The 27,405-nt window shown below is 45.7% G+C and overlaps 1 protein-coding gene across 1 annotated transcript in view; it reads right to left on the bottom strand.

Moving 5' to 3' along the window:
• The window catches only part of Supt6h (SPT6 homolog, histone chaperone and transcription elongation factor), a 39,306-nt gene that overhangs the window by 7,066 nt on the left and 4,835 nt on the right, over nucleotides 1-27,405 (bottom strand). Inside the window, exons 2-28 of the mRNA XM_021177464.3 lie at nucleotides 19,696-19,834; nucleotides 18,805-18,963; nucleotides 18,609-18,685; nucleotides 18,124-18,316; nucleotides 17,882-17,966; nucleotides 17,063-17,336; nucleotides 15,774-15,875; nucleotides 15,008-15,124; nucleotides 14,589-14,678; nucleotides 14,263-14,405; nucleotides 12,544-12,692; nucleotides 12,328-12,426; nucleotides 11,829-11,958; nucleotides 11,593-11,743; nucleotides 11,322-11,476; nucleotides 10,967-11,162; nucleotides 10,313-10,452; nucleotides 10,083-10,200; nucleotides 8,869-8,945; nucleotides 8,483-8,618; nucleotides 8,056-8,193; nucleotides 7,818-7,985; nucleotides 6,836-6,963; nucleotides 5,596-5,803; nucleotides 4,869-5,016; nucleotides 3,561-3,703; nucleotides 1,999-2,139 (exon numbers count right to left, since the gene is read on the bottom strand). Coding sequence (XP_021033123.1) covers nucleotides 1,999-2,139; nucleotides 3,561-3,703; nucleotides 4,869-5,016; nucleotides 5,596-5,803; nucleotides 6,836-6,963; nucleotides 7,818-7,985; nucleotides 8,056-8,193; nucleotides 8,483-8,618; nucleotides 8,869-8,945; nucleotides 10,083-10,200; nucleotides 10,313-10,452; nucleotides 10,967-11,162; nucleotides 11,322-11,476; nucleotides 11,593-11,743; nucleotides 11,829-11,958; nucleotides 12,328-12,426; nucleotides 12,544-12,692; nucleotides 14,263-14,405; nucleotides 14,589-14,678; nucleotides 15,008-15,124; nucleotides 15,774-15,875; nucleotides 17,063-17,336; nucleotides 17,882-17,966; nucleotides 18,124-18,316; nucleotides 18,609-18,685; nucleotides 18,805-18,963; nucleotides 19,696-19,804 — 3,774 coding nt within the window. The 5' untranslated portion in view covers nucleotides 19,805-19,834. The remainder of the gene's footprint in view (nucleotides 1-1,998; nucleotides 2,140-3,560; nucleotides 3,704-4,868; nucleotides 5,017-5,595; nucleotides 5,804-6,835; nucleotides 6,964-7,817; nucleotides 7,986-8,055; nucleotides 8,194-8,482; nucleotides 8,619-8,868; nucleotides 8,946-10,082; nucleotides 10,201-10,312; nucleotides 10,453-10,966; nucleotides 11,163-11,321; nucleotides 11,477-11,592; nucleotides 11,744-11,828; nucleotides 11,959-12,327; nucleotides 12,427-12,543; nucleotides 12,693-14,262; nucleotides 14,406-14,588; nucleotides 14,679-15,007; nucleotides 15,125-15,773; nucleotides 15,876-17,062; nucleotides 17,337-17,881; nucleotides 17,967-18,123; nucleotides 18,317-18,608; nucleotides 18,686-18,804; nucleotides 18,964-19,695; nucleotides 19,835-27,405) is intronic.

Genomic DNA, 27,405 nt, shown 5'->3' with positions numbered 1-27,405 from the left:
CTCTTCCAGAGTCACAAGAGTGTGGTAATCAAGTGAAAATGGCCCACAGGCCCATAGATTTACATGCTTATCCTATGTTGAACTGTCTGAAAGGACTGGGAAGTGTGCACTTGTTGGAGGAGGTATGCTACTGAGGTTAGGCGCCGAGGCTTCAAAAGTCCAGGTCAGGCTCAATGTCTTCCTCTGCCTATTGCCTATGAACGAGGATGTAAAATTCTCAGCTACTGCTTTACAGCCATACCTATCTGCTTTCCACCATGATGATCATGGACTAACCTAAAATCTAGGTAAGCCTCCAATTAAATGCTTTCTATTATAAGTTCCTTTGGCCATGGTGCCTTTCCAAAAACCCCGAATTCAGTTCCCAGCACTGCATAAAACCAGGTATGGCGTATGTGTGTTCATTTTAGCACTTGGGAGGTGGAGGCAGGTAGACCAGGAGTTCAAGGTCATCCTCAGCAATGTACTGAGTTTGCGGCCAGGCTGATCTTACCCCTGAAAACAAAGAGTATTTTATTCCTATGAATTTGGTACTTATACCCAGAGATCTGAAAAATTTTTAAATTATATTATCATCATTATTATTATTATTTTGGTTTTTCGAGACAGGGTTTCTCTGTATAGCTCTGGCTGTCCTGGAACTCAGAAATCCGCCTGCCTCTGCCTCCCGAGTGCTGGCATTAAAGGAGTACCACCACTGCCCGGCTTTTTAATATTATTTATGTATGTGAGTACCCTGTTACTCTCTTCAAACACACCAGAAGAGGGCATCAGATCCCATTACAGGTGGTTGTGAGCCACCATGTGGTTGCTGGGAAATGAATTCAGGACCTCTGGAATAGCAGTCAGTGTTCTTAACTGTGGAGCCATTTCTCCAGCCCCTGAATTTTTAAAAAAAGATTTATCTATTTATGCACATTATGCATAAGAATGCTTTGTCTGAGTATCAGCATACCAGAAGAAGGCAGAGAATCTCATGGAACAACAATTATAGACAGTTGTAAGCTGCCATGTGAGTGCTAGGAATTGAACTCAAGACCTTTGGAAGAACAGCCAATGTTCTTAACCACCGAGGCATCTCTTCAGTGCCTGGAGATCTGAATTTGATCCTTGGACCCCACATTAAAGCCAGACAAGTATCATCAAAACCAAGGTAGAACTGGATCTAGTAGTGCATGCTTTTAATCCCAGCATGTAGGAGGCAGAGGCCGGTAGATCTCTATATAGCCTACACAGCAAGTTATAGCTGGGGCTACAGAATATTATTGCTCCTTCCTCACCGCCAAGAAAATCCAAACCGACAACCATAGGTGGAAAGTGAGAATCAATTCGGGTATAAAGTTACTCTCTGACACCTAAGTACATTCACTGAGTGTCTAGCTAGAGCTAGAACTCTGGCAAAGTTACTGTCAAGTCACACACACACACACACACACGGCCTGGGGCAGAACATGGACACACACTCACTGAGTGTCTGTCACTGAGCCTGGCACATGGCAGCCTCAGGAGGAGATGATAGGACAGAAGGGAGTTGGGAGATTTACTGCCAACTTCTCACTCGGAGGGAGGTTCCTTCTGTGTGGTCCTGCACCGCTGTGAAGCTCAGAGGTAGTCTATCTATGGACAGAGCTGTGCCACATAGCCTTTGAAATCTCCTGAGCAACACTGCCCAACACAGAGAACAGGCAGAGCTTTCTTGTTTGTGATGTTGGGTCTCACTTCCTGCCGTGTGCTGAGAGCACAGCTCCCCACACAGGAAGGAACCCTCTCCCAAACAAAGGGCTGGCAACCAGCAGAAACTGCTTTACAACAGTAGACAAAAGCCACCACTCATTCAGATGCTCTCCCCAGCTTCTTCCAGTTATTATAAATCCTTTCTACTCTCCCCACCAGCGGTCACTGGAACAGAGCCTAACTTCTGGTGGGGGCAGCTCAAAGCTAGAAAGCCCAACAGGGCAACCGGAGAGTGCATGACTCCTGAGCCCGGTCACCATCTACCTTCACTCGCTCCTCTGGCCTCTTCACCACCTTGTCACTGAGGAATTTGGTAGGGATGAAGCCGGTGACGCCATTGTCTAGCCGTGTTTTCACGCCAATGGCCTGACCAGGGCATGATCCACTGTCAAAATGGTTCCAGACCTGAAGAACAGAGAAGAGGACTATTAAGATTAGGAAGCTCGGGCTGGTGAGATGGCTCAGCAAGTAAGAGCACTGACTGCTCTTCCAAAGGCCCCGAGTTCAAATCCCAGCAACCACATGGTGGCTCACAGCCATCTGTAATGAGATCTGGCGCCCTCTTCTGGTGTGCTTGAAGACAGTGTATTTACATATAACAAATAAGAAAAAAAAATTCAGGAGCTCGTGTGTACAGAAGAGAGCAGCTGGGGTGGGGGTGTGGGTGGGGGTGTGGGTGGGGATGGGGGCTGGAGAGATGGCTCAGTGGTTAAGGGTATTTATTGCCTTTACAGAGGATCTGGATCCAATTCCCAGAATGCACATAGCAGTTACAACCAACCCTAACTCCAGTTATAAGGGGTCAATAAGTCTGACTTCTGAGGGCACCAAGTCCACACATTACATTGTACACAGACAAAATATTCACACCTAAAGTAAAGTAAATAGATAAAGAGAGAAAGAAAGAAAGAAAGAAAGAAAGAGGAAGGAGGCAGGCCAGGAAGCAAGGAAGATGACTCGGCGGGGAGAGGATGCATACAGGTAGGAGAGAACCCACAAGGTATCCTCTAACCTCCACACATATAAAATAATTAAGAAAATTAAAAACCCCAAAAGGAAAGTGTATCTAATCAGCTACCCACCAAGGGAGAGTGTGAATATCCAGAGTACCTGGTTTGCTGCTTGGCACTATAGGCCATTAGGTGAAGCTTTCACACCTAACTGACCTGCGTTCTAACCCCGCTGTGATCCCTTTTGTTCTGTTCTGCTTCAGTGAGCGTAACAAGTATCTATGCAGGAATTTGCTACAATGGACCTAATAAGTGAAAAACCAGAAAATGCTGGGTGGCTTTAGAAAAGAACATAATAATTGGGTGAGATGGTGCTCGCCTTTAATCTCACTCAGCACTAAGGAGGCAGAGGAAGACAGATCTCTTAAAAGTTCAAGGCCAGCCTTGTCTACATAGTGAGTTCCAGGCCAGCCAAGGCTACATAATAAGACCTTGTCTCCAGGATATAAAAGAAGGCAGGCAGGCAGGCACATAATGCCTAGAAGAACAAACGGAAAATTAAGAGTGAGAATAATATAAAAATCGTAAAGCTAACACGTACTTTCAAGCCGGTGTAAGTAAGGCCACTGTGCGCCCTGCGGTGAGCATGCGAGTCTCGTGGCCTAACTTGCTGACAGGAGGAAAGTGGGACAAGACTTAAAGGTTACAGTGACTACAGCAGAGCAGATGGGAACACCCAGGAAAGGACTGCATGGTAAGAGTCCCCCTGTGCCTTTGTGCACTTGTTTGGTGAGAACATGACCTGAACAGGACCATTTATCTCTCCTCAGCAAACTTTAGTCAAGGAAGTTTACAGCAGTAACACGCAGCACATACCTCGCTTAGCTCAGGGAAGTTGTCCTGTTGACAGAAGGGGCACTGCCACAGCCCTGTCTCATCATTTCGGATGGCCTGGTCATAGCTCTCACCCTGTGGGCGCCTGTGAGCAATGCCGGTAACATTACAGATGATAAGCTTTCCTGTAGGAAAGAAAGCAAGTTAACAGGACGGAGAGGCAGATCTATCTACAGAGATCTGACTCCTACCCACCCACTCCCTTTGCGGACACAACATCCATCTTCTGGCATCTCTGTTGATTTCTTTCTCATCCTGGAGGACAGAGACCTTCCCTGGACTCAATACCAGGGAATGATGCCTAGAAGACGACTCCATGATGTCCAAAGCAAGCTACAAGTACAACTTTACTTCTATTCTGGCAGTGCTGGGTACTGAACTCAGGGCTCTGCAGTCACTAGGAAGTGCTCCAGCAGTGAGCTATCAAGTCCTCCTTTCACTTTGTACTGTGAGACCCACTCTCACCAAGGCTGTACTTAAATTTTATAATTTTCCTGTGTCACCCTCCCAAGACGGTGATGTATCAACCGATGCCTGCATCAACAAGTGTAACTTGATCTCAATTTTGACTTCCAGTCTAGGTCCTACATTCTTTCCCAAGAGCTGAACTGGTCAATTTTGTTCACTTGACACAAACTAGAGAAACCTGAGAAGAGGAAACCTCAAATGTGGAATTAACTCAATCAGATTGGCATGTGGACACTTCTTAGGGGGGCATTTTTTTTTTTTTTTTTGGACTGCTAACTGATGTCGGAGGGCTTAGCCTACTGTGGGCAGTACCACCCTGACAAGTAGTCCTGAATGTGGAAGAAAGGAAGAGGAACAGGAGCCGGAGAGCAAGCCAGTAAGCAGCGTTCCTCCAGGTGCAGTGCACGCCTGGAGCTCCTTTCTTGGCTCCCTCCATGATGGACTCTAGCCTGTAAGATGTAATAAGCCCTTTCCTCCTCAAAAGTCGCTTTTGGTCAGTGTTTTATCACAGCAGCAGGAAAGCAAACTAGGACAGACGATCTCTTGGTCTTCTTCACCTGAGGTGTAAACCTATCTTTGTTAGTTTGTTTTTCAAGACAGAGCTTCTTTGTGTAGCCTTAGCTGTCCTGGAACTTGCTGTAGACAGATCTGCCTACTTCTGTTCCCCCCGGTGCTGGGATTAAAGGCTTGTGCCATCATACCCTGTAAATCTATCTTAATTTCAACTGGAATCACTTTTCAGTTTATATGCATGCCGTATTAAGTACCCTCAGTCCCCCAACACAGCATTCCCCGAGTATAAATACAGCCTTCATAACTTACCAATGTAGAAGGTCTCTGGCGTCTCTTTGGTTAACATATTGAAGATCTCCTCTGTGTTAGGAGAGCGGTAGGCTGTCCGGAGGTCCTTATACCTACAACTGAGCTCTGCTCGGATGTCATAGAGTGTGATGTGCTTGTCACCATAGCCCTAAAGAAAAGGTACACTGGAATTTTTCTGACAGGAGGCGGCAGGCAGTTTTGCACTGTCCATGCTTTTCTTTCCTGTCAGCATTTACTACAGGAAATTCTTTGCTTCTTCTCCTCCCACCTTCTCCCTCAACGGTGTGTATGTCATCCAAGTGGCCCCTGAATGTGCCATCTTCCTGCCTTAACCTCCTAAGTAGCTAGGATTAGTTATTACAGGTGTGTGTCACTGCTCCTACCTCAATAAAGACAGTTTCAAGGTCACCCACAGGATACTGTTCTGTAAAGTACATGCTTCAGTACATACCCCATGTATAAAGGAAGCAATGCAAAGCCCCACAGTTGGAAGGAGGAATCAGGGCTCCCCTGTCCTGCCCTCGCTTTAAGGATGTAGTACCTGACCCTTTTCCTGACTCACTAGTGAGTGACCAAAAGCTTCCTTCAAGAGACCTAGAACAGCACGGGTGAGCATCAAGGCTCTAGTACAGCAGTATCAGGGCTTTCTGGACATCTGCTACCCAAGTCCCTTTCGACACGGCTGCTTGAGATGAGTTCTTGCCTGCCAGGGGCTGTCATCACCTACCTGTCTTTCTAGTTCTTCTGCAAAGGCATCAAGATCTAAATCCTTCAGTCGCTCTGGGTTTTCCAAGATTTCCTCAAGGGCTCCAGCAGGATTAGCATCTTCTGCAGACTCATCGTATTCTAAGGCATCCACTGCCATCTTTCTGGCCCACTCATACGTTTCAGGGTGGACTCGAGAGCCATCAAGAACTTCAATGTATGAGTCAGTGCTGGAGGAAAGGCAGAATTGGAGCAAGATTAAAAACTGGAAGTTTCAATTAACAACCCAAATGTCCACCAATGTGGAACTGGCTGGGCAAACCAGGGCACTCCATATGATGGAATACTACATAGCCATTAAAAAGAATGAAGTAAATTTATGTTTGCTGACATGGGGAGATGGCCATGATATACTGATAGTGAAAAAAATGCACTGCAAAACACTATGAACCATGTGATCTCATTTTTGAAGTAAATGAGTAGTTAGTAAATGCATAGCAAAAATAAAATTTAGAAAATTGTAGTATACATAAAAACTGTTATGGTATTTTTCTCTGGGGGGTGGAATTATGGGGGACTTCCACTTTCTGTATAATAGTTCTTTCTGTTGAATTTTATATAGTGAACTTATGAGTCATAATATAAAACAAGAAGGGGGAAGAAAAGCTCTGAAAATTTGCTGGTAGCTGTTTTCCCCCATAAAGCCTTCCCAGGCTGGTCTTGCCCGTGCACTCACATGGGCCTATGTTATTCGTGGAGTGTTACAGCAAAGCTGAGTGGAAAATGAAGTTTTAGAACTTGAAGCCTATTTCCCCACTGACTTCCATTACTGAATGAGGAGCTATGTGCCCGTGGAAAAGATCCTCCAAAGACTGAGTTGATAACTTCTGGAGAGGAAGAGGTCAATAGTGAAGTCTCAGTACCGCCATCCTAAAACAACAAATCTCCCCGTCCTGAACCTTTCTCTTCACACCCATGCTTGTTCCCACGGCCCCTTGCTGTTCCCAACCTCATCTGCCTGTGACAAACCCTGAGCACAAAGCTCTGCTTTCTCCTGGAAGAGATGCTGGTGTTTTTGTGTCCCTCTCTCATGTAAACGCCTCTCACTGATCTTTTCCATAAGACAGGGGCAGCTTCTTACCTTTTCTTTAAAACACTTCCTAATTTCAATGGTCTGGGGCCCTTTCAAAGGCCTAATTCCCTGAAGCCCCAAATTAATGCCCAAGGAATTGCTCCTGGCCTGTCTAAGCAGAGGGTATCACCTGTCCCCCAGAGAAGCAGTGTCGATCTTGAGGAAGCCAGCACAATTCATGAAGACTTTGGGACCCATATGACACATGGTGACCAGCTGAGTCCGGCTCTCGAGTCGAGTGTTGTTCTGTTTCAAAATCTAGGGAAGAGGGCTGGAAGTGAGTGGGGCAGTAACTGGGACCTGCCTTCCTAGAGTGCTTTCTGGCTTCTGTCAAATACTTTGTCACAACTCTGTCAGACTCAGTATCTGGACACCATGTTATCACCCAATAATGCCTTTAATGGGCTACACCTTACCTATCAGACTAGGAATAGCTGGGTGTAGTGGCACACCCGTGTAGTGCTAGCATATCAGACAGTAAGAGAGAATAGGAGTTCAAGGTCCACTTCAGCTACAAAATAAGGCCACCCATGGCTACATAAAACTCTTCCTCAAGAAACAAAAACAAGCCCAGGCAGTGGTGGCACATGCCTTTAATCCAAGCACTTGGGAGGGTCAGTCCGAGGCCAGCCTGGTCTTCAGAGCAAGTCCCAGGACAGCCAGGGCTACACAGAGAAACCCTGTCTCAAAAAAACTACCAACTAACCGAAACCTCCAACCAAACCAAAAGATCACATGTAACTACATGGCTTGAAAGTGTGTCAGCACATGCAGAATTAGTATCATTCACATCAGAAAAACATTGTTGTGAATGGTGGTGAAGCTTTCTCTGAAATTCCTTGTTTCCATTGGAAGAAGAAATTCAGCTCTTCTGGTTTTTCCATCATGGCTTATGGTCATTGTATTATATACAGTATAGCATAGCATAGCATAGCACAGAGCTATGCATAGCGAGGAGCAGGGTTGGCCCCTCTGGGCCTGAGGTTGGACTCTGACACTCAATGGGCTAAGTAATTCTCAACAACCTACTTTACCTCTCTGATCTGTCAATCATATTGGCAAAAATTCTTCACACTTAACGAAATGATTGTTTTTAATCAATACAAGCTTACCTTCAGCAGGTGGGTCCCTTTTCGGGGTCCCAGACCACAGACATACTGGATCAAGGCCTGGCTGTAAGGATGGGCAATGGCACGGTTGACATCGACCCCGACTTCATTGACCCGATTGATGAATTCACAGTACAAGGCGTTGAGCAGCTCCTCTTTCACAACATGCTCCTAGCAACACAGCAGCAGTAAGGTTACCGTGCCTTCTTACCCTCCTGGCCTACTTGCCAATCCTACTCACCTGCAAGGGATGAAACTTGAGACATAGGATGTCTTCATCTGAGCTGCACACCTGGGCAAATTCTATCAGAGGGTCTTGGATACGCCGGGCTAGAGAGACAGCTTGTCTCAAAACTGGTGGATAATCCCGGAACTCTGCCTAGAACCAAAGAAAGGTCACAGAACCTTAAGAGTGTTCTCAGTGACCAGGAAGAGAGAGACCATACCACCCTGGCCGGAGGCCACTCTCTTATCTTCTTTGAGCCCTTCCTTTCCTAGAATCACTTTAATCTCTGCAGTTGCCAACCTGAACTATGCCTGGTAGCCCAGGAAGTGTGTGAGTAGGTAAATTAACATGCCTAACCTGGACAACCTGTATTTCCTGTCCAGTCTCTGTGAGGTCTAGAGCAGTCCCCAGAGCAAGCCTTGAGGTAGGGAGTCAGCATTACCTCTGATTTCTTGCTGTTCATGTACAGAATGGCCAGCTCATTGTCAACCAGCTCCACCCCAATAGAAGACAGCTGTTGGCCTTGGTCCAGTTCATGCACTATCCGCTTCACATCCTCAATCAACATCTGGGCATCCCTAGAAGGTTGAGCAGTACTGGTTAAAGGATGCCCTTCCTCAAGGGTGGAGAGTGTTTTGACTGATGCGTGAATGTGGAGAGAAGAGCTTTAAAGACAAAGAACCACATCTCCAGAGAAACCCAAGGATGTCAACATCACCCCCAGACACAAAGCCTCTGCTCCGGACTGTACCTGATTTAGCAATAAGAGGTGAGGACTGGGTCACAGCCTTGCCCCAGGCTTTCCCAGAGCCCTGCGCTCCTCCTTACCTGTTCTCTCCTGCGACAGTGACCACATGAGGCTTCTTATTCACAAGAAACTTCTTTAGGGTTTCAATATCTTGAGCCTGAATTAAAAGAAAATTGTAGCTGAACAGCTCTGAGCATGGAAAGTTTTCTGGGTACAGTGGTATGTCTTTAATTCCAGCATTTGGGAGGCAGAGGCAAGCAAATCTCTATGAGTTTGAAGTCAGCCTGGCCTACAAGGGAGTTCCAGGACTATAACACAAAGAAACCCTGTCTCAGGAAAAACAAAAGAACAATCAACACCCCCCCCCTTAAAAAAACAAGAACATAAACCATAGTTGTTAACTTTGTTAAATTTTTTAGAATAAGGGTCTTATAAAATTTTAAGATATCATTATGATAAGTCTACAGAGTGACTTCTAGGACAGCAAGAGCTACACAGAGAAACCCTGTCTCAAAAAACCAAAAAAAAAAAAAAAAAAGAAAAAAAAAAAAAAAAGAAAGAAAGAAAGAAAGAAAAGGAAAAAGAAATTCAGAAATATTTCAAATTCAGCCTTCTTATGAAAAAAGAGGTGATGACTGGCAGAAGCAGGGAGAGGCTGGCGTAATTCCCCAATGGCTTTCAGCTCATGGGACAGTGTGACCCAGATGCTGGTAAGAAGAGAAGCAGCCAAGACAGATGTAGAGGGACACAGGCCTGTGGCACTGGCTGCATACCAGAGACAAACCACACCCAGTAACTGAGTGCCATCTACTGCCTGCAGAATTAAGACAGACTTCCAGAGATGAGATAGTTATAAAATATTACAATGGGTATCAGAGCCGGCCTTTAAACCCAGCACTTGGGAGGCAGAGGTAAATGGATCTCTGCGAGTTCAAGGTCAGCCAAGGCTACACAGTGAAATACTATCTCAAAAAACCAAAACAACAACAACAACAAAAAATGGGAATCAAAGTATCAGTAGATAAGCAGTGTGGTTTACTGGTTTTTTACGTGGTGGTGGTGGTGCATGCTTTTAATCCCAACAATGGAGGGGCACCAGGGAGGGTAGAGGAAGGCAGATCTCTGAGTTCAAAGCCAGCCTGGTCTACATCTGATACTCTTCCCTAAGGTTATCACGTTCTTCTGGCGTATACTTAGTGATACACTTATTTATGTGAGTTTCTGTCGTTTTGATCTCGCTGATTGCAGAGTGCACCCCGGGTGCACACACGTGACCAGTGTTGGAGAGATTTACCTTCTTTTCCCGCTCCTCTTCTCTCCATGCAGTTCGCCGTTTGGTAAAATGGGGCAGGCGGAGGAAATCAGTCACTTCTCCTTCACCATTGACTAGGGCACAGAACACAGGGTGATCTCTGCCAGCCAGACAGACACGGAGAGAACAGCGCAACAGTTAGCAATCTGAACCATGAATGGGAAGAAGAAAACATAAAAGACAGAGAGAGATGGTGCAGGGCAGGCAGGTACCTGGCAGAGGAGAAAGCAATGCCTAGGACTCGGATGCCCTTCCCCTGGTTCTCATCCATAAAGTCGTCGTCCTCCTCTACCTGCTGATCTGGTCGGTAGGGTGCCACTCTCAACCAGTTGTAGAGCTTTCGGCTACAGGCCTAAAGGAAAGACCCAGCAGACACTGTGGTCACCAGGGCCTTCAAGCGGACAAAGGCATGTATTCATGGGAGCACATCTTCCTAGCTACTTGGCAGGCTTACAAGTAGTTCTACAAAGAAGGAAAGCTAGGGCATTGTGGCATGAGCACACAGGAGGATCACAAGGTCAGCCTGGGCTACAGAGAGAGAGAGAGAGAGTGTGTGTATGGAGATGGACAAGTCTCAGCAGGTAAAGAAAGGACCCCGCTGCCAGTTCTGACAACCCGAGTTCAATCCATGGGAACCACATAGCAGAAGGGGAGAATCAATTTCTGAAAGGTAACCTTGCCCTTCACATATCTGTGCATATACCCATACACATAATCAATAAATAAATATAACAGACCAAAATGAGTTTAGGGCTAGGGTTGTATGCTCAGTAGTAGAATACTTACTTGCCTACTTGTGCAAGGCCTTGGGTTAACTACCTAGTGCCACCCCAGAGAGGACAGAGGCATGAGCTTGTAGCCCTCACCTTCACAACACTCTCCCTGGCCTCAGCTAGCAGCTTGTTCTTAAGTTCCTTGGCCATTTGCACGTAGAGGAACTGCTGCAGAGCTCGCTCGATGGCCATAGTGCGCTGCCGGTTCCATTCCTGTACTTGGTGGCTGAACTCATCCCGGTAGTAAAACTGCTTGATCTCCTCAAAATACGTCTGGTCATTACCATACCTGAAGAAACACACAAAGCTCTGGTCCTGACAGAGAAGACAACGCTCAGACATGCACGAGTGAGCCAACGACGAGCTCGCGTAACTCAGAAATGGTGGTTTGCCTTCCTGAGAGCTGCCCTCCTGCCTCCAACTTCTTCCAGCCCAAGGCTTCACTTACCCTTCCACTCCCTTCATATCTATGCTGATGTCAATGGTGAGCAGCCCTTCATCCTCAGCCAGGCCTATCTTGAGGAACTGGTCATCTCTCAGCTCTTTAACAGGCTTGTTCTTTAAGTACTTAAAAGAGTAAGCGTAGTGGGCCTCATCCACATCCTAAAGTCATGGAGAGCGGGGCGTGAGCAGGGAGGCAGTGCTTGCTCAGGGAGGAGAGGCTGCCATTGGGCTCCACATAGATGCAGTTTAGAACAGTCGCCCTTTCCCCAACTTACCTTTCTACCTTTCTTGGTTGGGGTTATGTTTAGCTTGGCTCTCTCCTGAAAGGTTTGTCTCAGCACCTGTCTGACAAGGGGCTCCCTGGCAATCTGTAGTGCAACCATGTATCGGGCACCTTCAAGCACAGCTTCTGGTGTAGGGAACTGGCTGTGGGGACAACAGTGGAGCTGCAGGATGAGGGTGTCTCAGTGTTCGGGTCACTCTTCCTGCTGGTCCACTACTGCATACCCACCTGCACACGTAATCTTTGGCCAGCTCCAAAGGCTCTGCGGGGAACTGCTCTGTCTCGTGGCGTTGGTAGCTGTCACGGAGGTTCTCCCCAAACTGCTCAGGTGTGAGGCCAAACTTTTTGGCCAGGCCATCTACAGCAAACAGAAGAGTGACAGGTGAAGCTGCAGCCACCCAGCAGAATGCTCAGTGGTTACAGGGACAGCAGCTGTCTTGGAAATCAGACAACAAGACAATTAGCAGGCAGGGCAGGTCACCAAAAGGCAACAAATAAAACCTGACTTTAATCACCTGGAAGACTTAACTACTTTAGAAATTCAAGAGCCACCGGACAGACAATCGTAGGGAAGGGGATATATAAAGATAGTTGGGGAACGAGTGTTCACGGAGACCTGGGTAAGTAACTAAGGCATTCTTTCTTGTTCCTGTCCACTAGGGGATTATTGCAACTGTTTCCTTATTTAAAGCTATAATGCCTAGGTGACAAAGAAGGTGGTCTGTACCTAGCCCGGCACTCTGGCAGATGGTATACATGTCTCGGCGGGAGGCTTGCTTGAGCTCTGGTCCCCTCTGTTCCTCATCTTCAGCCTCCTCACCTTCACCTGGAAACAAAATTTGAGGTCAGTCAGCTCTTGTTTCTCAGGTGCTTCCAAGGATCTTAGAAAGCTCCGAGGACGCGCACCCCAACCAGTGACGGAGCATCCCTTCTCTGCACGCACCTTCTTCGTCGCCATCCTCCTTTATGCGTTTCAGCTTCTTCCGGCTAGCCTTGGCAGCATTCTGCATCTTGGGGATGTCACGGCCGTAGTAAAGTAAGAAATGGTTGTAGACGTCTTTCAGTTCATCCATTGACTGAACATCTTTGAGCCTAAAGGGGAAAGGTGCAGCATCCCGTTACTGAGCGAGCTCTGCTGTAAGGTGTCTAGGTCCCAGAAGGCAACATCAAGTAGGACGAACAAAGTCATACAATAGTCCCTAGCTTCAGCTCAAGTACAGCTAAGGTATCTTAAGGAAATGCAACTTGTTGGGAGCGGCAGTGCATGATTGAATATTTAGAGACTGAAGCTAGAAGCTTGCTTCAAGTCTGAGGTAAGCCTGGGACATTCAGCAACATCCTACTTCAAAAACAAACAAGAGCCGGGTGGTGGTGGCGCACGCCTTTAATCCCAGCACTTGGGAGGAAGAGGCAGGCGGATTTCTAAATTCGAGGCCAGCCTGGTCTACAGAGTGAGTTCCAGGACAGCCAGGGCTACACAGAGAAACCCTGTCTCAAAAACCAAAAAAAAAAAAAAAAAACCCCAAAACCCAAACCAACAAGAAAGCCGGGTGTGAGAGCTGGGAGTATGAGCAGCCTGAGGCCAGACTGTATTATAGGAGATCTTGTAACAAGATATACACACTTGCACAAAATAAGGACACAAACGTACACAAACTGAAATGATCAGTGGTAATTATTAGAAGTGAAGTCAGGTATGGCAGGACACCCCTGTAATCTCAGTACTAGAAAGACAGACGAACTAGATTATAAGTCTGAGATCAGTCTGGGCTGCACAGTAAGACTTTGTCTCAAGAGAAAAAAGTGGTATAAGGAAGAGGCAGACACAGATGTGCTTAGTGAAGTTCAAAGTCCTTGAAAGTACTTCTTAGCGTAAGTACTACCCACCCAAACTATCTGTTGCCCTCCAATACCACATTGTTCAGGCTCCCAAATTACTTTCCAATTATAAAGTGTTTCTTCTTATGCAACCTTCTGTACACTGGGTAAATGTACATATTACCTGATAGGAACACCCGACACGGGCTGGTGAGATGGCTCAGACTGAAAGCACTTGCCACTGTATAGCCTGATACCTTTCCTGTTTGCCTTTTTTTTTTTTAAGTTTGAGACAAACATTATGTTGCCCAATTCTGGTGCTGGGATTACAGGTATGGGACATCACACCTAACTTGAATTTCTGATTTTTTTTAACAATTTAATTTTAGTAAAGAAATCAATTTGTTTTTTATCTACCAATACGGAAAACCAAAATGAATGTCAGACCCCTCCCCCATAGGCTCCCCTGTATATGGCTCAAGCTAACCTTGAACTCACGATCTTCCCAGCTCTACCTCTCCAGTTACAGAAGTGGACCACCACTCAGCTACAAAGTCCACTTTTAGCTGGGCGCGGTGGATAAGCCTTTAGTCCTAGTACTTGGGAGGCAGAGGCAGGAAGATTTCTGAGTTCAAGGCCAGCCTGATGAGTTCTAAAGCAGGAGCTACATAGGAGACCCTGTCTTGAAAAGATAAACACAAAGAACGAAGTTTTTGATGTATTGACAATTTGGACTCTTAAAGGCTGCGGACCCATGCTGTAAATTCTGCAAAGCAACAGTGCTCCTGAGGACCTGCCTTCAGCCTGCAGGCTCCCAGTAACAAAGTTAGCCCTGCAGTCCTACCTCTCCATGTCAGTAGTATCTAGAGCCCGGATGCCATCAGCAAGAGGTTTGTCAGGGTCAGCAGAGATTTGTTCATACTGATAAGCCTGCATCTTCTCAAACAGCCGTGTTAGGTTCTCTTTGCGGATTCTCAGCTGAGTCCACTAGGGCAGAGGAAGGCAGGAGTGAGGACTGGGGTTCAGGCTCTGGAGACTCAGGTCTGCTGCTCCCTTTAGCAAAGCCCCAATGTGGGAAGCTGGCAGTCCTGGAGGTCAGAGCTGCAGAACCCCATACTGGTTTTCCTCCACCCAGTTCTCAGCTCCTTGTGGGCCTTTTGTCCATGTTACCTTCTCATCCCACTGCCACACCCTCCACAGGTCATTGATGTGCAGCTCAGGTTCCACATACTCCTTTCGGTAGAAGGCAATGAAAGGCACCTATGGTAGCAAGGACACTGCTGTCATCCAGAAGAAAGATCTGAAAGTGTCTCTTCTGCTGGAAGATAATTATTTCCTAGACTAAAAGCTCCACAAAATTCAAATTAGAAGAAAGCCCTCGCCAACTGGCCTGACCAGTGAAGTGCTTTCCCTAGTGGAGGAGCTAAACTGCCAACAAGGTATCCTGTCCCCTGGATCACTAGTACCCTCTACAACTCCTGAGCTGAGGGACTCCTAAGGATGACACTTGACTTGTAGCTATCTCTTGCCTTATCCTCTATTTTCTAATGAATTTCTAACTACCGGGTTACCAGAGCTCATGGAGTTACCTCAAAATGCTGATTCCGCATGAAGCCCAGGGCCTCTTTGATCTTCTGAACTGTGCTGGGCCCTTTTCGACTGAAGCTACTAGTTGGCTGCCCACGGTCTAGGTAATCACAGCTGTCCTACAATAAGAAGCAAAACAAAACACAGTCAGCAAATCATGTTACCCTGTGTCTTACCACACAGAGCTTCTTAACATTCATAGACATTTTTCTTACATATACACATACAGTGCTCTTTCCATGCATAAAGAAGGAAGCGTCACACAGGGGAGGGACAGCTTCTCAGTCTTATGAACTGGTTTCTGAGTTGCATTGGAATTCTTGTTTTGTTTTGTTTTGTTTTGTTTTTTTAAAGCAATCTCTCTCTCTCTCTCATGTAAATACACTGTAGCTGTCTTCAGACACCTAAGAAGAGGCACCAGATCTCATTACAGATGGTTGTGAGCCACCATGTGGTTGCTGGGATTTGAACTCAGGACCTTCGGAAGAGAAGTCAGTGCTCTTATCTGCTGAGCCATCTCTCCAGCCCTAGAATTCTTTTTAACGTTTATTTACATGTACAGATGCTTTGCCTGCATGTATACCTGTGTACCAAGTGCGTGCCTGGTATCCTCAGAGGTCAGAGAGGGAGTGGGACCCTTAGAAGTACCGTTACAGGTAGCTGTGAACCACCATGTGGGTGCTGGGAACCAAACCCTCGTTCTCTGCAAGGCAACAAGGGCTCCTAACCACCAGCTTTCCAGCTTCTCAAGTTCAAGCTTGTGAGTACCTGGAGGGAGATGGTCGGTGTTGCGAAGGCATTTCTATAGATCCAGTCAGCTTCCTCTTCTAGCTCGTCATCTTCAGCTGCCTTGACTGGGATGGAGCGAAGCTGTAATGCATTAAGAGGGCGAGATAGCTTTATGTTATATTCTGCTTAGGAAAAAACCATATACCACTTTCACACAGCAGCATGTGATCCCCAGGAATGCAATTCTAGTGCCATGGAATGAGCATTTTTAGATCTGCTAAGAATCCCATTTCAGGGGCTGGTGAGATGGCTCAGTATCTGCACCCTGACTGCTCTTCCGAAGGTCCAGAGTTCAAATCCCAGCAACCACATGGTGGCTCACAACCACTCAAAATGAGATCTGACGCCCTCTTCTGGTGTGTCTGAAGACAGCTACAGTGTACTTATAATAAATAAGTAAATCTTTAAAAAAAAAAAAAAAAGGAATTCCATTTATGGGCTGGGGGTGTGTCTTGGTTGGCATTGCCTGGCATTCACAAAATCTCAGGACCACAACCTGGCAAGTGGTGTCTGCCTGTATCCCAGCACTCAAGAGTGGTGTCTGCCTGTATCCCAGCACTCAAGAGTGGTGTCTGCCTGTATCCCAGCACTCAAGAGTGGTGTCTGCCTGTATCCCAGCAATCAAGAGTGGTGTTTGCCTGTATCCCAGCAATCAAGAGGGTCAGGAATTTAAGGTCATCCTTGGCTACTTATTGAATTTGAGGCCAACCTGGACCACATGATAGCCTGTCTCAAAAACAAACAAAAACAATTAAAAAAAAAAGAGGCAACAAAAGAATGTCATTTCAAGCCGGGCGTGGTGGCGCACGCCTTTAATCCCAGCACTCGGGAGGCAGAGGCAGGCGGATTTCTGAGTTCAAGGCCAGCCTGGTCTACAAAGTGAGTGCCAGGACAGCCAGGGCTACACAGAGAAACCCTGTCTCGAAAAACAAACAAACAAACAAACAAAAAAAAAAAAACAAAAACAAAAGAATGTCATTTCAAAGTTAGTCTTGTAATCCTAGATCCTAAGAAGGCTGAGAAAGGAGGACCCCATGTTTAAGACTTGCTTGAGCTACAGAGTCAATTGGAAGCAGCCTAAGTTAAGAGTGTTTCAAAATAAAAAGTGCAGAGAGGACCAAGGATCTCACTCAACAGTAGCACCCTTTCCCACCTATGAGGCCCTAGTTTTAATTCTCAGTACTGCCAGGATTGATAGTTGGACTCACTAAACCTGGGTTACATGGGTTTCAAAGTCCATCATAGATACTACTCATTGTGGTTCTTACCTGGAACCTCTCAGGCAAGTCAGTGGCTCGGATTTCATTGTCCTGGTCTGTGAGGTGGCTGCTCTCCAGCTCACTGGGCTCGTACATCTCAAAGATGCTCCTGCGACTCACTCGTTTCTTGGTGGTCTTCTTGGGGCGCACTCGGATCTCACCTTCAGCCTCATCATCCTCGTACTCATAGTCTTCTTCCAGTTCTTCATCGTATTCATTGTATTTCTCAAATTCATCATAGTCAAAGTCCACACCGAAGATCTCCTGGGCTTCCTGCAGGGCTCTGTGTGTGAGAGTAAGAGGCAGGGGGCTCAGCGGGGAGAGGACACATGCAGCTCCTGCCCAGAAACTTTGCAAAGAGAAAGCCAGGTGGAAAACCACACTCAGTATGAAATAAATAGGTGGCTGAAGGCTTCCAGGCAAACTATTATCAGAAGATAAAAAGCCTACTTTTGACACCTGCCTAAGACAGGAACCAACATCACAGATAGTCGGGTCCTTTCTCTGCTTGGTGAGCATCTTCTGCCAAGACACTAGCACATCATAAACCCCTCAAACTTTCAGATATTAATGCAGGTTATCAGACCATCTATAAGGGAATACAATGGGCAGCAGAGGGATGCTGCACTCATGCTCAGGTGGAAATCGATTCTAATGGTTTGAGGACCTATACCTCAGAGTGCACAGTGACTGGAGAGAGAGTCGGATCACTGCCTAGCAGTGGTGACTTGAGGCACAGAACAAAACAGATCAGAGTTAGGGATATTCTAATTTTGGTACACGCCCATACAATGTCCTTATCATCACATGGCAACAGGGTGCACTTACGCATCTGTATATCCAGGGAGCTTTTTTCGCCATTTGGGTTTTTTCAGAGGCTGTCCATCATCATCCACAATGAAATCGTCAATATCTGGGTGGACAAGAAACAGGTTAGTGCTCAGTGGATAAACCTGGTTCCTGCTGAGGAGAAAATTGGGGAGGCACTTAAAAGGCCCTTCTCTGTTAAGGACCAGGAAATCTCAGCACCCACCCAATGCTGGCTTCCCTGTCCAACAATTGACATGTACCTGACTCCTCATCATCTTCCTCCTCTTCGTCTGGAGGGGCCATGGGGGCCTCTACAGCCTCCTGGCGTTCTTCCCCTTCTTCATCTTGGAAGATTTCCTCTGCAATGGCTTCCTTCTCGTGTTCCTCTTTGCCATATTCCTCTTCATCATCTTCATCATCATCAGACATTTTTTTGACACGTCGGTATTTTTGCTAGTATTGAGAAAAATGTGCCCTTTTAGGATGGGGTTTGTGTATGTCAATTGTAAGGATGTCTGCTGTCCAGGCTCATTTCTATATTCCTACCACAATTACATTTATCAAGTGAGATGGGAAAGAACACATTGAGTCATGTTTAACCAGCCTCAAGGCCCACCCTGCAAACTGGCAAATCTTTTTCTCATACGCTTTAGATCTGGGCCCCAAAGCATGATGCTACTAGTCATCCTTTTTTTTCCCTGGTGACCCCAGACTACTCGGGGAAAAGGGTAAAGAAAGCACTTACTCCTCGTTTGACTTTAACACCCAAATTCTCCTCAATGAGGTCAAAATCATCATCTTCCAGGCGGTCATCAAAAGATGCTAAAGACAACAAGGTGCCCACAATGAGACAAGGCTCTTCTTCACTGCAACTCTCGCCACCCGCGCCCCAAGCCCGCGCCCCCTGCCACCACCCCGCCCCAGGTGACAAGGGGACCTACGGCGTTTTCTCTTCTTGTGGCCAACATCGTCTTCTGAATCCCCAGAGTCGCTGCCCTCATCCTCCTCCCCTTCCTCTTCATCATCATCATCATTGATAAAGTCTTTCAGGTTGCCTCGCTCATCTTGATCATCTAGATTCTCCTCTTCCTCCTCCTCATCTGAAATCATGAAGATATGAGGCATGGAGATTAGGAAGAGGGGGTGGGTGCAGACTACCCACGTACTTAATTATCCCCCTGCCCTGCACCCAGTGACTAGGTGGCATGCTAATTCCTGCTTCACACTTAACAGCACAATGCAGGACTCAGAGCAGCAGCACCTGCAAAGGAAGGTGTCTCTCCCCCTTCATCACCTGGCTTTAAGAAAGATAATCTTCCCAATCACCTGGCTTCCTCAAGGCGTCACTAGAAGCTTTACACCTGCTGGTAACCCATTTCCCTCAAAGCAAAGCACAGACTCAGCACCTGTACTCCTTAGATCCTTTGGCTGAAAATTACACCCCCTTCCCCTTTAATGTTATTACCCAATTCCACTCTGTTGATGAACCTAAAGGTTAGAAAATGGGGTACATAAACATTCACAGGGTTAAGAGGAGGTAGCGCTGCCTACAGATTTATTTATCAGATCACTGTCTGCCCCACAGATGAATGTAAACTCACACTAGCACATATAACAGCTGTATCTTATTTTGTTTTCCTAGTTTTCTAAGTACTGTGTCTGGGAGACAGCAGTGTAATGCACTATGTGTTTCTAAGAATGACTGAACGTTCTCAAGCTGGTACCTCATGTGTGAGAACTCCTGTGCTCAGCCTGAGCCTTTCATCAGCAAGACTCCAACTATCCAAAGCTTAGGAATAGTGGGGAGAAGCTTGAGGCTGGGGCCTCCTCACCATCATCCTCCTCTTCCACAAACTTCTTGGTGACTCGAGGTACCACCTCGCCTTCATGATTGTATTCTTCTTCTGACTCTTCGGCCTCACTTTCCACAAAATCAGACATTGTTGCTGCTTCTCACAGCCTCCTTGAAGACTACAAAAGGAAAGGAAGAAGGAGAGGCAAAAAAAGACCCATGAGCCAGGTGTTAGTGACATACACTTTTAATCCCAGCACTCAGGAGGTAGAGGCAAGTGGATCTTTGTGAGTTCAAGGCCAGCTTGGTCTAAAGCATGAGTTTCAGGAAAGCCAGAGCTATACAGTAAGACCCTGTCTTATAACAAAGACACACGGTTTTAAAGAGAGCTCTTAAATCTTCCCACAAAATCCTGTAGCTATCTACCACCGCTTTGCCTACTCCATCTTACTCCTTAGTAAGAATGAGGAGGCTCACTCTGGAAGTGTGGCTCAATGGTAAGGGCTCACCTAGCATGCAGGAGGTCCAGAACCAGGAAACAATCAGATGGCTCCACATCTCCCATTTCCCATTGCTCCTAGTGTTATTGCTCTTGTATTTTTTTTTTTAAGATTTATTTATTTTCTATATATGAGCACCCTGTTGCTGACACACCAGAAAAGGGCATCAGAGCCGGGTGTGGTGGCGCACGCCTTTAATCCCAGCACTCGGGAGGAAGAGGCAGGCGGATTTCTGAGTTCAAGGCCAGTCTGGTCTATAAAGTGAGCTCCAGGACAGCTAGGGCTACACAGAGAAACCCTGTCTCGAAAAACCAAAAAGAAAGAAAGAAAAGAAAAGGGCATCAGATCCAATTACAGTTGGTTGTGAGCCACCATGTGATTGCTGGGAATTGAACTCATGACCTCTGGAGGAGCAGCCAGTGCTCTTAACTGCTGAGCCATCTCTCCAGCCCCTCCTCTTGTATTTTTAAAGGATGGCATTTAGCTTTCATCAGTATCATTTGTCTCCTCACTGTTCTTAGTGAGAAAGGATCTCACCCAGGCTGGCCTTGAATTCACAGCAATCCTCCTGCTTCTGCCTGTCCAGTGGTGGGATTACAGGAAGTAACCACCACATCTGGCTTGATTATTTCTCTTAGCCTAGGTGTTTTACTTGAAAATTTCCAGGCAGAATTGGGCAGATGAAGAAAGCACCTAGCACAGAGATGACTACATAGGTGAGGCTCTGATGGGAGGATGGGATTATAGGCCTTGTTCACAGGAAGACTGGAAACAGGAGCTGCCAGCACATGTGTGCTTTCACACATACTCTAGCAGAGTCAAGAGAAAAATCCCTGCCATGCATAGATACCCAGAGTTTGATCTCTGAGAATCTGAGGCCAGTCTGGTCCAGAGTGAGTTCCAGGTCTGCCAGGAATACACAAGACCTTGCCCCAACAAAGGGAAGGACAGGGAGGCCAGAGGGATGGCTGTGTTAAGAGCACTAGCTGTTCTGCTGTTCTTCCAGAGGACTCAGGTTTGATTCCCAACACCCACATGGCTTCTCAGAACCAACTGTGACCTCAGCTCCAGGAGATCCAATATCATTCTCTTCTGGTTCCAGGCACATATGTGGCACACAGACATACAAACAAAACATTCACATACATAAAATAAAAATAATAAAATTATTTTAAAAAAGAAAAATCCCTTTTTAATGGATTTAGTCACACTATGTAAACTTATTTTATGTTTATGAGTACATGGTAGCTTGTCTTCAGACACACCAGAAGAGGGCATCGGATCCCGTTATGGACACATGATGTAAACTTATGGCTGTTTGTATGACTGCTTGCTGGTTTGGAGAATTTGGCTAAAAAGAACCTCTTCAGAACTACGACCAAGCCATTAGTATCATTTCCCTCCTCATTTCACTTGTGTTGCTGTCATAAACGCTGCCCAGAAGTCCTCTAGAGGAGGGAAGAGTTAGTTGATTCACCTTATAATTCCAGGTCACATCCACCCCGGGGGCAGTAAAGGCAGAAACTCGAAGGCCAGGCTTGCTTGCTATTCTACATAGCACCACCTCTGACTCACTTCAAGAAACTCATTCACAGACAAGACACAGCAGGAACCATAAAGAAGGATGCTGCTTCTAGCTAGCTTGCTGATATGCTTCAGGACCAGTTGGTCCTTCCATAGGGAACTGGGCCCTCCTATATGCTCTTCCAGAGGTCCTGAGTTCAATTCCTACCAACCACACGGTGGCTCACAGCCATCTGTAATGGGATCTAATGTACTTTTCTGGTGTGTCTGAAAACAGCTACAGTGTGCTCATATAAATAAAAATAAATAAATCTTAAAAAAAAAAAAAAAATCAAGACAACCTCACAGACATACCCACAGGACAAATGACAATCTAATCTAAGCCTGTCTCAAAAAACCAACCGAAACAAACATCAACTTCTGACCTCCTCACCTAACACCCAGATCACCCAGAGAATGACAACAGGTGCACCCAAAGCCTGTTGAACTAAGTTTGATGTCTGGAGCCCATGGGTGAAGGAGAGAAAGGATTCCTGAAAATTGCTGTCTGATCTCTTCATGTACTGTGGATTATGGTCCTGTACACACAAACCATACACACAATAATAATAAAGATGATGCAGGTGATGAAAGTCGGTGAGATAGCTCGGTGGGTAAAAGTGCTTACTGTGCAACACCTGGTGACCTCCGTTCTTTCCTGGAACCATGTAAACATGGAGAAAACAACCCACAATCTTGTCTCTGTCATGTCTCCCTACTTCATCAATGAGTAATGGTGACGCATGCCTTTAATGCCTTTAAGGCAGAGGCAGGTGGGAGTTCAAGGCCAGCCTGGTCATAGAAAAATCCTGTCTTAAAAAAACAAAACAACCGGGCGTGGTGGTGCATGCCTTTAATCCCAGCACTTGGGAGGCAGAGGCAGGTGAATTTGTGGGTTCGAGGCCACCCTGGTCTACAAAGTGAGTTCCAGGACAGCCAAGGCTACACAGAGAAATCCTGATTTGAAAAATCCACAAAAAAAAAAAAAAAAAAAACCAAACAAGAACCTATAGTTTCTTTTTGGCTTTAGAGATACTGTCTCAATATAGCCCAAAGTGGCCGAACATTTGCCATCCAGCCAAGGATGAACCTGAAGTCTAGATCCTGCTGATTCTAACTGCCAAGTACTGAAATTACATGTGTAGACCTACAAAAGCAGCTAAGAACATAATTTCAATAAATGTTAACTGGGTTTCTTTTTTAAAAAATATTTTATTTTGTGGTCAGAAGGCTTAGCAATTAAGAGCTCTGGCTTCTCTTCCAGAGGACCAAGGTTCAATTCCCAACACCCACATGGATAGCCCCAGAGGAAAGGTACCTGAGGTTGTCCTCTGGCTTCTACATTCACATTTGTGTGCGCACGTGCACATACACTCATACACATACTATATATATGTATGTATGTATGTATATATACATACACAGACACACAGCGAAGGATAAGTTCAAGGTCAAAGACAGCTTGAGCTACCCGAGGGTCTATGGAAAAAAACAATAAAACAAGGCAACCCACTAAAATCCCATACATCAAACAAGTCAATAACCCCAGGATTCTACCTCAGAGCCTTAAAGCTGACTGCTACACCCCTCAGCTACCTCAGCTACCCTATACTACCCTATACTATCTGCGTATCCCTTTCCCACATCCCAGAGTAAAATTTTCTGGAAGACAGAGATCATACCCAGCTCAGGTATGACAAGAACCACGACAACAAATGACTGTACAGCAAAAGGCCCCCTGTGGTTCTGTACCAGAAAAGCTCTAACCCTCTAGGCGCTCTGTACAAATACAGGTGCCTAGTATCCATAACATAAATGTGGCGGCTGTGGTTCTGGAAGTCACCTGAACTGGTATCAACCAACACCATACCCAACTAAGATGAACCTTGTCAACAACATCAAGAACCAGCAGTAGCTGGTTAGGGATGTATCAGGACTGACGAGCATCTATCTAGTGTGCAGGAACCCTCTCTTCTATCCCTGCACTGTATACACTGAGCATGCTGGCTTTAAGCTCAGAGCTTCAGAGGTAGAGGAAGATCAGAAGTTCAAACTCATCCTCCAATTCATACTGAGTTTGAGCCAGGGCTACATGAGAGAGACCCTGTCCCTCCATATGCCCAATAACCCAAGTAGAAATTTTGGGTTCAGATGGTAAAGAAGCCAAAGGCTAAATTCTCAGTTGCCATTCTTTAAAAAAAAAACAAAAAAACAAAAAAACTATTTTAGTACTATTTTAGTGCCTGTCTGTACACTATGTGAAAGCTGGGGGCCTGAGAAAAAGCAGGACTACCTGTTGTCACGGAGCTGACTTGTCAAGTAGAAAGAAAGATGTGAAAATAAACCAACCATTCTAGTTACTAAGGTCTCTGTTTTGACTTTTTTCCTGTTTTTCTTCCCCCTCATTAGTTATTTTATTTATTTACATTTCAAGTGTTATCCCCCTTCCTGGTTTCCCCCTCCACAAATCCCTTATCCCATCCCCCCTTTCACCTCTATTTTGATTTTTTTTGTTTTTGTTTGTTTTTTGAGACAGGGTTTCTCTGCGTAGCCCTGGCTGTCCTGGAACTCACTTTGTAGACCAGGCTGGCCTCGAGCTCAGAAATCCGCCTGCCTCTGCCTCCCAAGCGCTGGGATTAAAGGCGTGTGCCACCACGCCCGGCTTATTTTGAGTTTTAAAAAACATTTATTTTATGTATGTGAGTGCTCTATCTGCATATTCACCTGCATGCCAAAAGTGGGAATCAGATCCTATTACAGATGGTTGTAAGCCACCATGTGGTTGCTGGGAATTGAACTCAGGACCTCTGGAAGAGCACCCGTCTATCTTTCCAGCCCTATTTTGAATTTTTATTTTTTTTATTTTATTTTATTTTTTTTTTGGTTTTTCGAGACAGGGTTTCTCTGTGTAGCCCTGGCTGTCCTGGCACTCACTTTGTAGACCAGGCTGGCCTCGAACTCAGAAATCCGCCTGCCTCTGCCTCCCGAGTGCTGGGATTAAAGGCGTGCGCCACCACGCCCGGCTTGAATTTTTAAAATAAAAATACTAATTATGGTAAAAGGTAATGTATTTACTACGTTAAAAATGAACTACTTTAAAAGCCGGGCGTGGTGGCACACGCCTTTAATCCCAGCACTCGGGAGGCAGAGGCAGGCAGATTTCTGAGTTCCAGGCCAGCCTGGTCTACAAAGTGAGTTCCAGGACAGCCAGGGCTATACAGAGAAACCCTGTCTTGAAAAACCAAAAAAAAAAAAAAAAAAGAACTACTTTAAAGAAATATATAGAGCAGTCACCAGGAGAGAAATGGAAAACAAACCAATCAAACACCAATAAACACAAACCCCACCCAAAACCAATATAGGTCTCCCCTTGGTACTTAAAATATGTGTATATCTGTGTGTGTATGATGTATACTGTGTATGTATTAGGGAGAGATGTGTATATGTACTGTGTGGTTTGTATATGGTGTGTGTGAGTATGTGTGGGGCTGTGTGTATGTGTATTTGTATGTGTGCATAGTCAGTTTTCTTCCACCTTGACATGGGTTTCAGGAATCGGTTCAGGTTGCCAGGCTTTGCAGTAAGTGCCTATGCCCAGGGAACCCTCTCATCAGCCCCACCCCTTGGGACTTTAACTAAAAATACCGTTTGGTGCTCATGGATCAAATACTAGAAACTTGTCCTGTAAGCTATAAAACATTGTTTCTCTGTCATTTAGGGCAGAAGAAAATAAAAATCAAAAAGGGAAGAAATACACTCAGAGGTGAAGTCTCTTGTTCAAAGTGATACAGTCACCAACAGTAACACTTGTGGGATTTCAATGTGTTGGTCACATTGTATCAGTGGTCCAGAGATCACCTCTTGTATTTTCCAGGTCATATAACACGTGACAGGCTTATTGCAGAAAAAGTTATGAGAATCCAGCTGTATTTTGTTTGTAGACATTACAATGTCAAAAACAAAGATTTATTTTATTTTTAATGTATGAATGTTTATGTGCACCATGTGCATGCAGTGCCTGAGACTGCCAGAAGAAGGCATCAGATACCCTGGAATTGAACTTCGGGAACCCTGGGAGGCACCATGTGGGTGCTTGGAATTGAACCAGGGACTTCTGCAAGAGCAAGGCATGCTCTTAACCACTTGAACCATCTCGTTAGCCCCTGGAATAATTTTTTTTTCCTGTTTTTCCAGATAGGGTTCTCTTTGTAGTCCTGGCTGTACCAGAATTTGTTCTGTAGACCAGGCTGGCCTCAGACTCACAGAGATCAGCCTGCCTCTGCCTCCTGAGTGCTAGAATTAAAGGCATGCACCACCACCACCCAGCAAAACCCACTGCCTGATCCCTTGAATAATTTTTAAGGTTATAAATTGGTCCTGAAGTTTGATGACTATGTAAAAGTTGTGCAGAGCTGTGACATGGATCAGGCCTATGTCCCCCCTGCTTTTGTTTCCTAAGATCTTTATCCTTAAGGTCACTGAGCTTGAGCAATGCCACATGAGTGTCTTAAAAATTCTGCCAATTCAATCTGAAGTTCTAGGCTGGATGTCGTGGATCAAGCCTTTAATCCCACAATTTAGAAGGGGGAATCTCTGTGAATTGGAGGCCAATCCTGTCTATTTACAGAGTTCCAGGACTGTATAGTGAGACCACAACTCAAAAAAAAAAAAAAAAAAGGAAAGATAGAAAGGAAGGGCGGAAAGAGTTAGAACCCCATCCCTATATTTGGTGTTTTTTTAAGGCAGAGTTTTCCACTCTGGGCTGTGTAACCTGAAACTTCACTCTGCAGGACTCACAGCAATCTTCCAACCTCAGTCTCCTGAGTGCTGTGATTAAAAAAATGAGCCACCATGCCTGCTAATTTTAATTTGAACACCGCTTCTCCTAAGCCCTGAACTGAGACATTAAAAATAGATTTGGATACAACAGTCTCAACACACAATTTGCTTTAATTAGGTCACTATACCATGAATTCAATCTTTTAAGGGGTCAGATTAGATGTCCCTAGTCTATTTAACAGAAATAGACAACCTACCTGAGAAAACAAAGGCTTTTGGGGGGTGGGGGGGAAGGCAGCTGGCGTTCCAGGGTGCATGAAGACTGAGAGGACAGCTGAATCCCTTTCCTCCTAGCTCGCAGCCTAAATTAGAGATAAAGCACGCACTGTGCTATCCCTGTGGAAGGCTTCCAATCCAGCTCAATGCTGAGACTTCCAGTTAAGAGTGGAGTGCCAGCAGCAATCATGACTTCCCATCATCCATAGCTAGATTCGTGGAGTGCTGCATCAGCACTGCAGGCTGCGGATGCCAAGCAGCATCGATTCCAGAGTGAATAAAGCATCACGCGTGTGTGCTATCATTATTAATAGGAGGCATATAGGATGAGCTGATTCTTGTTTTGAGCTTTGCATTTAGTACTCACATGCTTCAAATTAAAGACTGAGTTAAATCTGCCTTGAAGAAGAGGGAGGTTTCTCCAAGCAGGAGCCGGCTGCAGTGTAAGTTGTGGCTCAGAGGGAGAGGGTGCTGGTTACCATGACATTCTCTGGAAGAGCACTAGAGCTGGAATCAGACTGCCACAGGGGAGGACTCAACAGTCCCTCCTTTCCAACAAGAACTTGTAGGAGGCAATTAAGAGGAGGCCAGGCTGAAGAGAGATCTAGTCTGTTAACTCCTTTTGTTTTGAA

Source organism: Mus caroli, unplaced genomic scaffold (genome assembly GCF_978045245.1).
Source record: "Mus caroli unplaced genomic scaffold, Mus_caroli_1 scaffold_13, whole genome shotgun sequence".
In the NCBI taxonomy this organism is placed as follows: Eukaryota; Metazoa; Chordata; class Mammalia; order Rodentia; family Muridae; genus Mus; species Mus caroli.
This window is presented reverse-complemented; position numbering and strand designations above follow the sequence as displayed.